Genomic DNA, 18,035 nt, shown 5'->3' on the forward strand with positions numbered 1-18,035 from the left:
GTTTTCTTCAAGCTAATAAAAAAAATACCTTTGCAAATACAAGCCTTCAACAAAGACAAAAGCCAACATTCGGATATGGAAATCGGGTTGCAAACAATCCCAAACTAATTTAAGTGCAATGAATTTGTCCCCGTTCTTTGTTCTTTCTTCACAATCTCCCACAGCCTGTCAGGGAATAATATCTAATCTTTCTAAATGGATTTGGAAAAGGCTACTGAGTAGGCAAACCCACAATCACAGCATCTCTTCCGTTCATAGTGTCTCCTTGTACCGTTTAAATCAAAGGACGCTTTGAGCAGTGCTGGGAGAGAGCCACTACACTTATCCGTTTATGGGAAACCAGTCCTTTGACCAAAAAAAAGAGTAACTTGTGCCTTTGAACTGACAAATTCATGAATAAAGGCTTTTAAGAATAAATCAGCTCAAAAACCCAATGATTAAAAGAATTTCAGTGTGGCAGTTGCTTATTTCATTCAACAAGGCCCCGAAATCAAGAGGCCCACTTCTAGCTATTCTGCTTTCCACAGGGGAAAAAGAAAAAAAAATTATCTTCAAAAGAATTTTAAAATCTGATAGATAGTATAAAGTACCTTCATCTGGGAATGCAACATCTTCTGTTATTTGTTTTGTTTTAAACTGTATGGAGTATGCAGAACTACTAATTATTTCAACTTGGACATTACGGATGTCCTTCTGTACCCACAGGGGATGCAATCCTGTATCTCACTAGACACAGGAAACCATGGAACCCTACCTCTGTGGCCGTTATCTTTGTTTATGCTGCTTATAGTCACGCGTAGGAACCCTGTACTTGCTTTAACCAGGGGCTACAATAAGCAGAAAGCTTATAGCAAGACAAGGAAGCAGGCAGCTAGAGGGGACAACTCAATGAACATGCTTCCTGTTAACATTCACTGTTACACATCAACACAGCTACCTCTTCATTTGTATGAAAGTTTTCTCATATTTTTGGTTAGCCCATTTACAGCCCAGTCCTGAGATTCCCAATTCTTGCTGGAGCAGCAGTGCTAAAGTGGCTACCGCTGTATCCAGCGGGCGCCAGGAGGCAGTCGAAGGTCTCTTTGGGGGAAAGGGACTTTTGTCCTCTTCCCCTGGGGAAAGCCCCAAGCCCTGTAATGGGGTTTCTCAAGTCTGCAGTGGCTGTTTTGCTGGTGCAGACTTGAGAGCCTCTGTGTTGGGCCTTCCAGCCTGACATGGTGGAGCAGAGCTCCACCAATCCCACTAAATCCCACCCTGGTTTCTCCCCCACCCTGCCCTCACCCCCAGAGGTTGCACTGCCATCCGGCAGTTTAACTTATCCCCAGTTGCAGCACATTCTTTTCCTGTTGGCGCTGGGCCCAGTGCCAGTACTCCTTACCCACCGGGTGTTGTACACCCAGAAGTAATTTTGGAAGTAAAAAGGGTTCTCTATATGATAACATTAATTCACTTTACAATGGGCTCACAACTGCTGCCAACAGGACCTCATGAGTGATAGATAAGCCAATCAGCAATATGAATGCAAGCATTTGGAAGCATCTCTACCAACGGCAGCATTTTTAACTGTGGCAATGTGTCTGGAGAAAGAGATATAGTTAATGTAAATGCTGATGCAAACACAAGTCTTATAAGTAGTGCTTCAGCTGGTGACGTGCTGTTACATGCAAGTTCAGTGCAAGTTACGTGCTGGTAGGAGTACAACTCAGGGTAGGGGGATATTTTTCCCCTTACCCTGTGTTGCATGCCAGTCACACTGGGGATACTGGAGCTGTGCCAGGGATTTTGCTAGTGTAAAACCAAGTGGTCTGTGTAAGGCCAATGGGGCCAGGAGTTAAGGTTAGAATTTCACCTGTGCTGCCACAGTTGAACCCATCCAGTTCCAGTCCTGATTCAGCTCCAGGTCTGCCCACTCCAACCCAAAAACACCCCCACCCCCAAAACATCCTCCTGCTACCCTCTCCAACTCCCTGCATCGGCCTGCCTCTGCCAGCACAAACTCACCCAGCCTGGGTCTGAATCCGGCATGGGGAGGCTGAAGCGCACCCTTGCATCAGCCCAGCCTGCTCACAAGGAGGCGCAAATATGATTTACAGCATGCTTGTGACACTCCTGAGTGAGCGCATGGGTCTTGTGCTGACTGATCCAATAGTAAGGATTGCTCTCACAGCCTTGTAATTTGTGTTTTATAATTACAACATTGTGTAAACTGATAACCATAGCCTTTGAAGAGTGCAGTCGGCACCTTTTCAGTCTGTTTTTAGAGGGGAAAATCACTTAGTTCTGTGGCAGAAACGTCAACTTCCAAGGCCTTGGAATGAATTATCATAAAACAATGCGTTATTGAGTTCATGTTACAATACTTTCACAAAACAAAGGTGTCTCCGGAATGGCCTACCACAGTAACATGGAGGTTCACTATATTTGTGTACACTGCAGCTAACTATCATGTCAATTTGTGTGGCACAAGTTCCCTAGCCTCCACTCTTGTTAAATTCGAAATAAATCTTCTGTTAACACATAGGTGGAATATCTTGCTCTCAGAAGCCTCTCCACTGATTTTGTCAGTACCATTTACTTCTGTTCTATTCCTGGGCGGTTTGTTAGTCTGTAATAAAATGTAGGAATTTCACCTGGCTACTATCCACAGAGTCTGTTGATTTTTTTTTAACGTTTTTTAAAACTTTCTTTGTAAACTGAAAAGTGTACAAACTCACAAATAAACGGAGAGGAAAATGTATTTGCCAGATCCACCTTTTTGAGAAAGGCAAAATGAATGAAAACAGCAAAGGAGAGGAAAGGGATGACCCAAAGAAATACTGCAAACACACCTTGCACGTACCATCTTTGATGGTTAAGCACAGAGTTTACTTGTTATTTCCAGCTTCACTCGTATATTGGGAAACTTTATTCCTCACCAAAGTATTCCAGTATTTCGACCAATGCATTTTAAAAGTTCAGAAACTCCCATCTACTGTATTAAACATTTCCAATATAAAGTATGCTGGTCAGCTCCTCTTTGGTATCACCTCCATCTCAGCACTGGGCTAGTAAACACATAAGACACGTATGCCCATAGACAATAGTTCTACAATCCCCTCCACCTACAGAGGCATTTGCTTTCAATGTTACATACCTTGCTCCCTCTGCTGATCTTTCTGCTCCATAGATACAAGAGCAGAGAAATGCGCTTGATCGTAGGCAAGGACTAAGGGTGAGCAATGACATCGGTTAGGCATGACTTCCAAAGGCAAGTAAATTCCGCCAAATGGAATTGGTGCAAATGCTGTAAAGAGAAACCAAGATTCAGGAAATAAATAAGGAGTTAAATTGAGAATAACAGAACTGGGTATCTGTTAATGCTGATATACTACTGGAGCAAGCAAAGAGCAATCAAAGAAAAATCAAGAACACTTCAGTAGGCTCCTAGGCTAGGTCTGCAGTACGAACCACTCACTCTGTGTGTGAGTGTGAGTGTGTGTGTGAGAGAGAGAGAGACAGACAGACAGACAGAGATTAATGGTTAATGGTTAATGTGCTGTGCCAGTCTTGGCAAGTTGCACAGGCCTGCCCTAAGCCCGGAGAGAGAGTGCAGTACATAATAAAAATAATAACTAGGTATTTATATACTGCCTTTCTGGTCATCGGATTACTCCTCTGACTTGATTCACGGTGGTTTACATAGGCAAGCGTTTCTAAATCCCTCAAGGGGATTTTTACAATCCTAGAGGTTCTCTCTTTCAAGAACCAACAGCATTTCAGAATGGATCTTCCTGGTTTGGTCTCACTTCTGGCCTCCAGTTCTCCCACGCAGGCTGACAAGCAGCTCCATCTCTCACATGGAGGGCAGCCAAGATGCTTCTCACTCACACCAAGAGCAGGTAGAATCACTCAGCTTGGCTTGTCAGTTGCTTCAAGGTCTCGCCATTCTGAGCTGTTCAGGGAGCTGCCGGTGTCCTCGAACTGGCGACCTTCTGATGTTATCTTTGGGCTAATGGAGGCTCTACCCTCTAGACCAAACCTCCTGCCCTCATATCATAAAAGTACATATTTTTCCCTCAACTATATTCATAACACAATGCAACCTACAAGCTCTTTATGTCTAATATAGAATATATTACCCCTGCTAACTGGTTAAGAGGCACTTTTTCAAGTGGGTGCTCCTCTTTTATTTAGCAGGGGAAGAGTAACTGGCCCACCTCAACCCAGCAGTGTCTTTTCTAGTGGCTGTCTGCTGGTGCAGATAACCTTTTCAGATTGTGAGCCCTTTTGGGACAGGGAGCCATTAGTTATTTGATTTTTTCTGCAAACCACTTTGTGAACTTTTTGTTGAAAAGCGGTATATAAATACTGTTAATTTATATATCAGAGTAACTACAGAGTATTTTTAGCAACTAAAAATTACATTATTTTGCCGACTACATATATGAGCTGCTAAATCTTTTTATTAACAAAAGACTCACCTTCTCCTCCTGAGTCTCGTAACATTGTATCTGCGACCACAACGATGGGTCGTCTTAATATATGCGCTAGGACAAAAACGTGGAACTCCTCTAAGCTCTCGTACACCGGATCTTCAGAATTATCAACTCTAGAAGGATAAGGACATCCAAGTCAGAATCAAAGACTTTCTTGACCTTCCACTTATAGTTACTTCAGTTACACTTCAAATAATGACATATTTACTTGTGTGTACACTTCTCAAATGTTTTGATAATTGCACGTTGTTCCCTAGTATCTGTACTTAAATATAAACTGTCATCTCAGGGCATCTAGACCAGTTTTTCTCAACCAGTGGTACTCATAACACCCATGGTACTTGTGGTGATGTCCGGTGGTACACAAGGGACCCCCAGATCCTCCCCCCCGATCTTTGTTGCCTGGCAGCAAGACCAGCAATGTAACATGACAATAAGTGATAGGCAGCTCTGTTTAGAGGGCAGAGGTCTAATGTGTGGATTTCTAATGCTCAAAAAAGTCCTCCCGTCCATCCTGGGCCTCTTACTGGTGCCTGTTGCATCGCATCTGGTCTTCCAATCTAGAAGTAACTAGTGATGACATCATCGTCATTTACTTCTGGTGGTATTTCCAGTCTGTGGACCATGCAAAGTGGTACAAAGGGGGACAAACATTGAGAAAGTCTGATCTTGACTTTGTTACTTTTGCATTTCTGCTATAGAAACAATGATTTCACATGTAGGCTCTAGTCTTTCCAACTCCCCTCACTGAACACACCGTAGTTTTTTAAACTGACCAATGCAGGATTAAAACCAAACAAAAGCATCACTTAATCCAAGCCCAGTTTTTTAAAAAATCATGTATATGTTAAGTTTTCATTTTGCAGAACTTGGCATCTTAAGACTTTCGATTTTCATGTTGCCGTTTCTGTTTTCATGTTTCTTCTTGTGTTCTTAGTTCCTGTACTGTCAGTCACAATTCCAGTTAATGGAATTTAATTAAATTTCTATGATAAGCAGCAGAACTGGTTCACATGTGTCTGTAGGCCACTTGGTCTGCAATCCTATGCACACTGTCCTGGTAGTAAGCCCAACTGAACACATGGGAACTTACTTCTAAGTAGAGAAGCAAAGGATTGCACTGTTGGTGATTCCACACTTAGGCTGCAATCCTATACACACTTACCTGGGAGTATGACTCATTGAACACACTCAGACTTACTTCAGAGTAAACATGGATAGGATTGTGATTTTAATAGCTGACTGTGTGAACTGGTTCTCATCTTGTTTGAGATGATAGAGAAGTTCTAGGAATATGAGTCTGATCAGCAAGAGCTCATTGCAGTAGTGCAGCTATGGGGGGCACAAAACTAAGTTTTGCAGGGTGCCTCAATGTGCCATGTAAGCTGCCCCTCCCCTTCGCTGTCTGAGCCATTCCTGGTGGCAAGAGCAAAGCAGAGGCATCCCTCCTTGAAACCTGCAAATCACCACTTGGTACTCACATATCAAATGAACTTGCATATGACATACAGCCTCTGTAACGTCCAGTTGTTGAGGGCAAACAGCAAAGAAAGCTCTTACTATCTTGATTTGCTGTGATCTCCCCAGAGGCACCCAGCTAGCCAATGTGGAAAGGGCTGGATTATATGCTCCTAAATTAGTAGCTACTATAATGAATGTTGGTTAGAGGCACTACCCTGTCAAGCACACTTCTTTATCATTTCATGCCATTGTGAAACTACCTCCTGATTTTCAGATTTTGTGACAACAGAAATGTCATGAAAAAAATTGACGGCCTTTTGAAATAGACTTGACTTGGTTAAGAATCAAGGAATAAGAACACATACACACACATTTGTGTGAATACTTAAATATGCACTCTGCTTGTAACGTCAAAACTGACAGCTTGACACACAAAGAGAGCTTTCTAACTAATTCTTCAGAACTCTGAAAGATCATAACATTTGTATTTTTTCTTTAGAAAAAAAAGGCATGTTTGCTTACAGAAAACAAAAACTCTAATGACAGTCAAGTCTGGTTCAGAAACCTTTTTCTTGTCTCTTTAAAAGTGGAATTTGCTTTGAAGCTAATGCAATTTTGGATATGTCAAGTTTGTTCTGGCACCAAAGACAACTGTCTCATCTATAGTTTGAGGCTGAGAGCCAAACTAGACAAAACATGGGGGTTATGAAATTGGAATTCCCAAAGTCTTGTTGCCTTTCGGTGGCAACAATGAAGCGGTGGGGGGAGGGAGACATAACTGGATCAGGGCTGGGTCACTGAAGTAACAGGTTTTAACAATTCTCTTATACAGTGCTTCTCAAACTGTGAGTCGGGACTCACTAGGTGGGTCGCAAGCTAATTTCAGGTGGGTCCCCATTCATTTCAATATTTTATTTCTAACATATTAGACTTGATGCTTCCGTGGTCTGTGACTGCATTTGGGGAAATGTTACAGACCTGTACTTTTAACAAGCTACTATGTATATTCTTTTAACAATGATAGTCAATGGGACTTACTCCTGGGTAAGTGCGAACAGGATTGCAGCCTAGGATTGCTAAAAGTGTTCCTGCTTGATGATGACACTTCCAGTCATGACATCACTTCTGGTGGGTCCTGACAGATTCTCATTCTAAAAAGTGGGTCCTGGGGCTAAATGTGCAAGAACCACTGTCCTATAATATTCCCCAATCTAAACTGCTGCCCATATTAGCCACAGAGCGGAAAATATCTAGGCACAATTAAATTGTTTTATTTGGTGGCAAATAGCAGCTTTGGGAAGAAAATCTGTTGGGCAATTGCCATGGGAAAAAAAGGGTTTAATCCTTGCTCCCATTTGCCGTGGCCCTGATCCAAGCCCTCCCCCTCCCCAAGGCTGGGTGTTGAAAGAGAAAAGGGTATTCAGGAGTTTTCAATCATGGAACTTCTCCATCTCCTCCAGTTTGTCACAAATTCTTCTCAGGAACAGTGCTGTGGAATAATTTGGAAATACAGAGCTCAAATTCGTTCTCTAAAATATTCATTCCCCAAATGAATATTGGAGGAATTGGAGCAGAAGACTCCCATATCTGTGCCTTGGATTTACACCTTGAATTCAGCCAAGAAAGTGCAGTCTCATATTAATACCACATTTAGAGACCATTTTTCCCCTCAATACACACACACAGCTTGTCTTCACATACATACTTGCCACATAACAGGATAGATTAAAGGGAGAGTCAAAACTTGATAGATAAGTCCAAGATAAGTCCAACCAAGAGGTTAGATTTTCCACTACTCAGCCTAGTTCTATTGTTGGACAAGTCCCTTTTGACATATGATCTCTCTCTCGAATACTGACAATAGCACATTGGAACAGCCACTCATTTTTTCCCAGGAACAGGACAGGCGGGGGAGAACTTTTATTATCAATGGAGAAGCAATGCATTTGAAGTGCACTGGAAAGCTGACTGTATAAAGGAGGGTGGGGAGGGATTGAAAACAGAGAGGAAAAAAAGAAAAGGAAAAGAGGCATAGCAATTGGAAACAGAGAGTGACTGTTGCAGCCTAACCATCTGACCCAGGGCATGTTTACTCTGAAAAAAGCCCCAGGGAGTTCAGTACAACTTTAAGGAAGAAGTGGGGGGAAAAGAATGGGAAGACTGGGAGGAGGTGAGAGATACAACTGCCCAATCCTGAAGGCAGCAGCTCTGCTGGGTGCAGTGGTGCCAAAATGGCTACTGCTGCATCCAGCAAGACCACCAGAGGTCTCTTCAGGGATGGGAACTTTTGCCTCCTTTCCCCAAGGAGAGCCCCAAGCCCAGCAATAGGGTTTCTCAAGTCTGCACCGGCTATTTTGCTAGCACAAACTTGAGAGACTCAGCGCCGGGCCTTCTGCGCTGACACGATGTTGAAGGCCCAACATGGTGCTTAGGACCTGGTGGTCCTAAGGGCTCCACCAGTTCCACCACCCTCCTGCCCCAGTTCCTTCCCCCGCCCTGCCCCATTCTACCCACTCCATGCCCCTCCACCCTGAAACTACTTACCACCAACCAGCACTGCTAGAGAGCCAACTGCCCCTCCGTGCAGCGTTGAGGCTCAGTGCCAACCCCCAGTGCCAGCAGCCCCTCCTCTACAGGTGCCATGCACATGCCTTATGGCACATTTGCAACACTTAGCGCCAGTGCTGGAGCTCAACGCCACCACTGAGGAAGTTCAGGATTGGGCCCCAAGACTCCAACTCAGTCCATGCAGTGTGATCCAAGATATGTTTACTCTGAAGTAAGCCCCATGAAGCCCAGTGCAACTTATTTTGAGAGAGATGTAAGGACCCAACATAGCCTGAGAGTACTCAGTGGTCCCCAGGAGCCACAAAATATTGAGGCACGAGTACCACTAGTGATACTTGAGGTGGTGTTTGGTGGTACAGGCAGGACCCCAGACCCATGCCACCTAGCAGTGAGACCAGCAACGCAATGCGACAAGCAGCAGGAGGAGAGCTGGCTCAGTGGGCAGAGCTCCAGAGTAGTAGAAGTAGGATCTCATAGTAGAAGTAGGATCCCACAACAAACTGTTGCATTCCTCAATCTTAAATGGTCTACCTTCAGCTGGTAAAGGCTCAGGCAGCTGCATCCTCATGCATGGGACCCCTTGTCACCTAGCAGCGAGACCAGTAACGCAATGCAACAAGCAGCAGGAGGAGAGCTGGCTCAGTGGGCAGAGCTCCAGAGTAGTAGAAGTAGGATCTCATAGTAGAAGTAGGATCCCACAACAAACTGTTGCATTCCTCAATCTTAAATGGTCTACCTTCAGCTGGTAAAGGCTCAGGCAGCTGCATCCTCATGCATGGGACCCCTTGTCACCTAGCAGTGAGACCAACAACGCAATGCAACAAGCAGCAGGGGGAGAGTTGGGTCAGTGGGCAGAGCTCCAGAGTGCACTTCTCCCATCTGCCCTGTGCCTCTTATCAGTGTGCGTCACGTTGCATCTGACCTCCCAATCCAGAAGCAACTGGTGATGACATCATCCAGTGGTACTTCCAATAGGTGGACAATGCAAAGTGGTACAACGGGGACAAAAGTTGAGAAACACAGTTCTATATTATATTATTATCCAATGTTTATTTAGAACCAAGGCACACATGCTCTTATCAGTATGAGGTTAATTCCCAGAAAATTATGTCTGACCAGAGCCCTAACTCTTTGAGACAAAAGGTCCAGAAGTTCTATAAAAAGAAGAGGACTATGACAGGACAAAAGAAAAAAGAGTAACACTGACTCAACCCACAGCAAGTGCATTGCTGAGTAAGTATTCTCTACTGCTCGTATAGCGATTAGAAAATAATTGCAGGAGAGATGGTACTTAACATGCTGAAGGTAGAGGTGAACCTGGGGTTTGAGCCACCCAGTGTAGTGCTTCCTTGAAGAGGCTTGGCATTCCAGGAGCTTAGGGCTGACAAATGACATAATCACATCACCCCTGACCTTCTGGACTATCGCACTGCTTTAAATGAGAAAAGCCCTCCTCCAGTCAGCCTCCATTCTTCAATCTTTGGCCTGCTCTGGACCCAGTTGCTTTGTGTTCTCACCAGTGAGCAGTAAAAACGTGATAGTCAGTGAGAGCACAAGGTGGCTGGGCCCAGAGCAAGCCAAAGATAGCCAAAGGGATGCTAGGGCAGTATGTGCCTTGAGGGTGACACCCAGTGCTGCCTGACTCCCCTTGTGATGCTACTGATGCTACTGGCTGAAGGTATGGTGTCTCCTCTTTACAGGGGTGGGAAATCAAGTCAGGTGACTTGAGTCCAAGTTGCAAAAACATGCGTTTTTTGCTAACTTGTGTACACTTGAGTCAGGCATGTTAATGACTCCGGCACAGACTCAAGCCTGACTTATAAATGAGTACCCCCACACGCAGACTTGAGTATGTCTGGCTGTGCTTGCTTACTTTTTCCGCGACGTGAAAGAGCTTGTGGGGCAGCAAGGAAGTTCCAGCTAGGAGTCAGGGAAGGGTTTAAGTTTTGGTTTTGCATGGAGGAAGGGGGGGGGCGGAAGCAGGAGCAGGGCTGAATTGTCCATCTCCGGAGGGGCCAATGATAATTGGACAAAGGTTTTTTCCCCTGGATGAGTGAGGGGAGAAGGTGGGGGGAGGTGGTTCCTAGCCATCCAAGAGAAATGGCATGGCTCCAGCAGATTCATTGAATGACTGGCCATAATGGGATTACTTCTGAGTAGAGCTGCAAAGGATTGGGTCATACAGGTAAGCCTCCCAGTTGCTGCATGTGACCCTCCTCCTCCTTGCTGCTTCTGTCCCTGCTCTCATGCAGTCTGTCCCACCCACTGCCTTGTTTACATATGGGATGGGGAAAGTAGGGCAATGTTCAAAGAGAACGACACACACATACCCTGTTATCCTGCACATGCCTAATCTCGTCTGATCTTGGAAGCTAAGCAGGGTCAGGCCTGGTTAGTACTTGGATGGGAGACCGCCTGGGAATACCGGGTGCTGTAGGCTTATACCATAGTCTTTCGAGACTGAAGGTTGCCAACCACACATACCCAAGCAGCAGCTCCGTTCTTTTCCGCGGAACCATGGCTGACTTTTTAACAGAAAAGACTTGGGACTCGAGTCTTTTAGAGTCGCCACAACACTCTGGACAACTCAGAAAGTCTGTCCATTAGGACTAATTTTCAAGTCAAGTAAAAGGGGTCGAAACTTGTGACTTGACTTGAGTCAAGCCGTACTGGATTTGTCCATCTCTGCCTCTTTTGAGGCAATTGGTGGATGGCAGTTCTCTGGCTGCAGTTCTATAAGTTTCTAAGGCTGGCTTTGTGCAGGCATTGACCCCATAGGTGAAACTTCACAGAGATCGCAAAGAAAAATATCTGACCAGCGCCTCCACTCCATCTCTATTTTCATTCAATCACAATTCTATCTAGGATAGAACTCCTTGTCGCCAGGTCCTAATTATTTGCCACACAACTGCATAACCACCCACATTGGTTTTTGAATAGCCTGTCTGTTGGTTTCCTGAGCTATATTTTCAATAGTCCCAATCATTACACACTTTTGTAAGAGCCATTTCCTATAGGTTACATTCTATAATTGCACTAGATAGATTTGTTAAGGGTCAGGTGGGAGAAGCCTGTACCCATTCCTGGTGGCTGGCAATAAGGCTGCTTGGCTTGCAGTTTGTCTGAGACATTAGGCACTTAAAATATTTATTAGTTCTCTATGTGTGTTTTGATTTCTGGAGGAGCAGAAGCTGTCAAAAGCGACTTCTCTAAAGAGTGAGTTCTTTTTGGCAAATACGTCTTAGCACATCTCTAATTGGAGTACACTGAGCCGTGCAAAAACATGAGCTATGAACTGTCTGAGAAGGACAGAATGAGGTTGGGAAAACTGCTAATAAGGACCTGAATACAGAAGCAGTATTTATCAAACCGTCTTTAAAAAAAAATGAAACCATAAAGCAACACACACAGCGTTTTGAGGTGATGAAAGTAACAAATAAGAAATGAAAGTAAAAAAACTTGGCCCAAGCCATTATGCTTTAGTGATTATATTTATAGGCTGCCATTTTTTTCTCTCTTTTTATCAAACGATTACTTGCCCTGGGCACAATGTGGATAGGGCACATTATAACCTAATGTTTTAAAAAAAATTACATAGATAAGTTAATTAGTTGCTGCAAACAGTTTGCAATCAACAAATCACTGCTAAAAACTAGCCCTGAGGAATCATGCTAAGTCATTAAAATGAAGGGTGCCTTCTTGTTGAACCACAGTAATATGGTAAGAAATCCTGTTCAAATACAGGATTTCCAATGGCTCTTTAACAGCCTGACTAACCCCATGTAACAGAAGACATGCATACTCATGGTATGCATATGTCCTCGTCCCTCCTCTGAGCCAAACTATGCCATGTATGAGGTTTTAATCACATGGGTGGTTTATTGAAACCATCCCTTTACATTGATAAACCTACTTTAAAAGGAGATTTATCAGCTCATGCAGATGGGGCAGTTTAGGTGAACTGCTGCCCAAATCCCATGCGATGAAGCAAATTGGCCCTAGACTCTCCAGGAAGTGAGGCATAGGGCCAAGATGTGCATGTGGTATAAGCCTATGTATATCTAAATGATATCTTTTGTACGATATCTAATGAGATATCATTATATCATTATGATATCATATATAACGCATATCTTTTAAACACATGGAGCCATACAGGGGATTTAAGTATTGTCTGAAATAGCACAGGGATGTTTTTAAACCACTGCTGACTGAGGCTTCTACTTCATTTTACAACTCTGACTCGTACAGGAAGATAAAAGTGAGGAGAGGTGCTGATGTATACAGAAATTCTTGCTATAGCTGCTCTTGCTGTTGTCCTTAAGGTCATGTGGCAAGCCCAGGTGAAATAGCTCACTTTGAGCATATGGTCAGGATGCACTGAATGTCACTGGGAGTGGGATTTTTTTCCATGGTATATCACAAATGATGCTACTGGCAGCCCACCAAAGCAGAAACAAGACCAAACAATCTACTCACCCACCACCAGTGCCTCCGTTTTTGCTGAAATGAGAACGGGGTTCACTTGAAGCCAGCTTGAGCAGCTCATTCCACTCCCTCTCCCACTCTTCTTCAGTGTAAACTAACCCTGACTAGGAGAGATAAGAGAATGCATTTTGAGAGACAAGCAACAACTACAGTGTAACCAACATTGTTTAGTGTGGGTGCACCTTAACTTGCAGCTTCACTGCTTGAGTCATGAGATCTCTTGGCGTATTTACGCAAGGTGTGTGCTGGAACCCGAGTGCACAATTGTTTGGGTTCACTTAAAGCAGGGGTGTCCAAAGTTTTTGGCAGGAGGGCCATATCATCTCTCTGACACCATGTTGGGGGCCAAATTAATTTACATTTCAAATTTGAATAAATTTACATAAATGAATATATTAAAGATGAACTTATATGAATGAATGAAGGTCTTGCAATAGCTCAAGGCCTATAAAAGGCCTTGCACAAAGCAAGGCTGGCCTTTCCTTTGCTGCCACTACTACATCACAGACGTGAAACAACAAGCAGTGGAGGGAGCCCTCACCCCACAGCTCACTTGAGAGGCCAAACAGTTGCCCTCACGCTGAGAGCAGTTGCATCGGGCTAGTGTGCGCTTCAACAAATCTCCGGAGGGCCAGAGGCTCATTGGAGACTAAGGGCTCCCTGAGGGCTGCACAGAGAGGCTTTGAGGGCTGCAAGTGGCCCCAGGACTCGGGTTTGGGTACCCCTGACTTAAAGTATCACTTAAAAAAAAACCTAACTGCCATTTATTAAAGCTTATAAAAGCACACCATCTTGGAATTTTCAACCTTTTTCATCTCACAGCACACTGGCAAGGCACTAAAATGGACAAGGCACACCATCGGTTTTTTGGCAATTGGCAAGGCACACTGTGCTGCCAATGGGGGGCTCACATCCCCCAACGGCCCTACTAACTAACAACCCTCTGCCAAATTCCTGTGGCACACCTGGGGACCATCTGCGGCACACCAACATACCATGGCACAGTGGTTGAAAATGGCTGCTTTAAATGCTCACATGCAATGAGTCTGTTCAGATCTATTGAGCTGTGAACTCTCACCTTCCCTAACACAAGGAAATGAGTAACTTCTCATCCCAGTTTGTGGCAAACTATTGGACGTTCTGTCTGGACAGGCACACATCTTAAAAATTAAGATCAAAACCCACAGGTGTTTGCAATTCTGTTTTGCAAATGCAAACCACAGCCTGCCTGTCTGCCATTTTATCCAAACTATGGTTTGTTGCAACTAAGGACTGGCATGTACTCATCTTCATGCAGAAGGGAAGGAAAAGAGAACACACAAGCCAAAGCTCATTCTCATAATACTAAACTTTGGCATTATGCCTGAATACACCCAGAAGCTTCTCATACTTATTTCATCAACCTTTTTTTGGAGGAAGAGTAGAAGAAACAGACTAAGGGCCTATCCTTAGAGGATAGAAGGATCCTATCCATCTTTCCAGACTTGGTGCAGCTGCAATGCAGCCTCGAGGCAAGGCAATGTTTTGCTAGATACTCGGTCGAAGCTTTGCCTAAAGGACCTATACCCACTTTAAGCTAATTAGCTATGGCATATTCCCCAACAATGGCCTGCACTGCAGCAGCTGCTGGACCCCACCACCAGGGTAGCTTGCCTGTTCAACCTGCAAAGGTCCTCCTCCCTCCCCTCTCCTGCCAGCAGCTTCTCCAAGTACCACTACAACAACTTGGTCCTCAGCAGATCTTGGGAGTGGCAATCAGACACCAATCTCCAGTGTCGCCAGCAGTCTCTGTTCCAGCAATCCTCAGAAATCCATTCACCCATCTGTCCATTAGTCAGTCAGTAGGTCCAAAAGTCCATCAGCCAGTCCATTAGTTTCTGAGTCCATTAATCCAATAGTTTAGTTCTCTCTCCTCCAAGCTCTTTCCTTCTGCTCTCTCAGTCTCTCCAAACTCCTCTCTTCTGCACCCACCACCTCTCTTCTGCTCTCCCCTCTTCAGGTGCTGCTTTTATCCCTTAATGACCTGGTTACCTCTAGTGGCTGCAGCTATGCAGCAGACCCACTGCTATTTAGAGCCCTGGGATTAACCCTATGCTTGCCTGCCAGAGCAAGGGGCCACTGTTGACACCACACCCTACCTCCTCGAGGGATCTTGCACATTTCTATTATGGGGAACAAATATTCTCATACCTTGACGAGGCCTCTGTGACTGCCTCCCCACCGAAGAATACAGTGCATGCCCTGTGGGCACAGTTGCACTGACACTGGAAAATTGGATAGGATTGACCCCTAACTCACAAGGGGGTGAGGCTGCTTGCTTAATAACCAATCCTGACTCCTAGCCACTGTTTCCAAGAATTCCCAGACTGGAAAAGCAGAAGTATGAGTAAAAGTTTCTTTTACAGCCACCAAGCTATTAGGAATAGGTAAATGATACATTTATACTCCAAGCTTCTAAATTACCCTTAAACTCCATTTGACTGTGCAAGCATGCTTGCATCTAGAGTGTGTTAACATATCTACTTTCATTCATTATCTCTCCCCCCAAAACCTGTTTCAACCAGCAAAATGAGAGCATTAAGAGTAACAGCTGAGAAAAGGGAATACAGAAAGGCAAAACTGCATGGTACAGCTCAGTACTTTAATTTTAACACAGAGGTGCCCAGAATCAGACTAGTCTTCAAGTCACATTTTTTTAAATCCTGGATCTTTCAAGTCTGCTTGAGGATATCCAGTGGTGCGGATAACTAATTCTGCCCCTGCTCAAAGGTATAATCAACAGCATTCTTTCATGTAAAAGCATAAATCTGTTTGTATAAGCAGTACCATTAATGTACCTGGTGCTTTATATACATATAGGAGTGGAAAGCTAGGTCCCTTTCCCAAGTGGCTTAGGACAGAGATATTGAGACAAGACTTATAACAGAGGACAGGAAGGGGAATCAAGGCAGAAGCAAATAGGGGGTGCGTATGTGATTGTTTCAGTTACATGTACTTAAGCTTAGTTACAACAGGGAATTGGGCCTAAAGTTTCACAGATAAGGACCATTACAAAGGTGCTGTGAGTTCAACAGGTAAACAATTAAGATCAAGCCTCTTTGCACCTTACAAACCTCTTTATTCTGCTGTGTCTGTTGCCACCTCCACCTTCTCTTCAGGGCTTCCCTTTCAGCACCACTTCTCATCATGGTGTACAGCGCCTTCCGTAATACAAGGTCCCTGTCATGAAACCCCCACATTCCTAAAAGGCAGCAAAAACATCATGAACATTACAGATCAAGAAACAAAACAGAAACAGCAGAAAAACATACAAAGAATCATTGAGGTTGGGTATATTATAAATCATTCACATTGCTCTCCTAATTAGTTCTTAATTCTCCTTTAGTATTTTTAAGCTTTTCAAATAAGAGCAGTCAATGTTAAATAGATTAAGGGACAATACAGAATGCAAAAGAAGCCTACTTAAGAAATGACTCTAGTGCTTGGTTGTACTGGCATGTAATCCAACCTAGACTCCTGACTTGCTAGAGGTAACCAAATGCTCTTGATTTCAGCTTTAGAAAGCTGGAGTTCTACTCAGAGTTATCAAACTGCTAACAATCACTAGGGGCTGTTTGGTAATAATCCCAGGATCTAAAGACTTGCTGTCTCCCACAAGAGGGATAAACACACTATTTGGATCCTAAAAATACAGCTTACAGTTTACAAGATACTCCAGATAATAACCTTGATGAAAATAAAGAAAAAAATCAGAACATTCAAGTTGCAATTTTGAACATACATACTTGGAAGTAAATCCCATGGAAAAAAACACTGCAATTTATTACAGAGTAAACATGGTTAGAACTGGGCTATAATTGTGTCAACAGCTGTGGATCACTTCTCATTATTCTTAGGGCCCAATCCTATCATGCTCTAGTGCGCTCCTACTGCTTGAGCTGGGCCTCAGCACCAGAAGATACCTCCGGAGAGCGGTCAGCAGTAAGAAATCTTGCCAGCCAACGCTGAGGCATTTTGGGGCAGGGGAGTGTGGAACTGAGTGGGGATGGGGCGGATCAGACCCAGGAGGAGGGCGGAGATGGCAGCAGTCTCTGCCGCCATATTCTATCCTCCCTCCTGGCCCAGGTAGTCTGACACAGGATTCTTTGGTTCAACACCCACTCAATAGCAGGCGCAGATCCGAGAAGACCCAATGGGGCTGCGGCGCCATTATCTGGGGAAAGACAGCAAATGCTCCCTTTCTGTGAGGAGACTCTAGGGGCTGCCTGGCACCCATAGGATACAGTGGGCTCCATTTCGGTGCCACTGATCTTCTGGGTGCCAGGGTCAGATAGGATTGGGTTGCCCGCTCCTTGCCCTATATATCTTTGTTCCAGAAGAAGCAAGTCCAAATGTCTTGACTATATTATAGAAAATGGAATACCCCATTTATTAAGATGCATTTGATCTGGTAGGGGGGCGCCTAACTTTGATCTTGGAGGATATGTTATAAGTACTATCTCTGTCATGGGCCAGTTGTGCACCCATCCTCTCTCAGCCTCAATTCTCCACCTCTAAAATGGAAACAATAGTGAGCTAAGTCACAGGGCTCTTGTGAAGGTGAACTCAAGTCACAGGGCTCTTGTTAAGGCAAACTCAAAACAGAAAAGCACTTTCCAGATGAAAATGAGATGTGGCCTGTTTGCTCCAGCTGCATTGGTTGCCAGTATACTTCTGGACCTGATTCAACATGGTTAAGAACAAAAGAGCCCTGTTGGATCAGGCTAAAGTTAGATGGAACTAATTTTGTTAGATGGTGGGTTGTGGCGAGAAACAGGATACAGGATCAATCCTGTTTCTGACCATGGCCCACCACAAAATTACAATCTTTAAAGCTTAACTCTTTGGGACCTTAAGAATCACCAGCCCATCCCTGAGATCATCTGGGGCGATTCTCTTGTGTGTTCCACTGCCATCAGAACTCAGTTGGTAGTGACTTAAGAAAACCTTGTTTGTGGTGGCTCCCACTTTATGAAACTCCCTGATACAGGAGGTCCAGCTGGC

The 18,035-nt window shown here is 44.3% G+C and overlaps 1 protein-coding gene and 1 pseudogene across 1 annotated transcript in view; one reads left to right on the forward strand and one right to left on the reverse strand.

Annotated features, from left to right (window-relative positions):
* Window positions 1-18,035, reverse strand: part of OTUD7A (OTU deubiquitinase 7A) — a 75,088-nt gene that overhangs the window by 22,693 nt on the left and 34,360 nt on the right. The window contains exons 6-9 of the mRNA XM_066636222.1: window positions 16,106-16,233; window positions 12,984-13,096; window positions 4,461-4,588; window positions 3,134-3,283 (exon numbers count right to left, since the gene is read on the reverse strand). Coding sequence (XP_066492319.1) covers window positions 3,134-3,283; window positions 4,461-4,588; window positions 12,984-13,096; window positions 16,106-16,233 — 519 coding nt within the window. The remainder of the gene's footprint in view (window positions 1-3,133; window positions 3,284-4,460; window positions 4,589-12,983; window positions 13,097-16,105; window positions 16,234-18,035) is intronic.
* Window positions 10,825-10,944, forward strand: LOC136659834 (5S ribosomal RNA; annotated as a pseudogene).

This window comes from Tiliqua scincoides, chromosome 8, assembly GCF_035046505.1.
Source record: "Tiliqua scincoides isolate rTilSci1 chromosome 8, rTilSci1.hap2, whole genome shotgun sequence".
Taxonomy (NCBI): Eukaryota; Metazoa; Chordata; class Lepidosauria; order Squamata; family Scincidae; genus Tiliqua; species Tiliqua scincoides.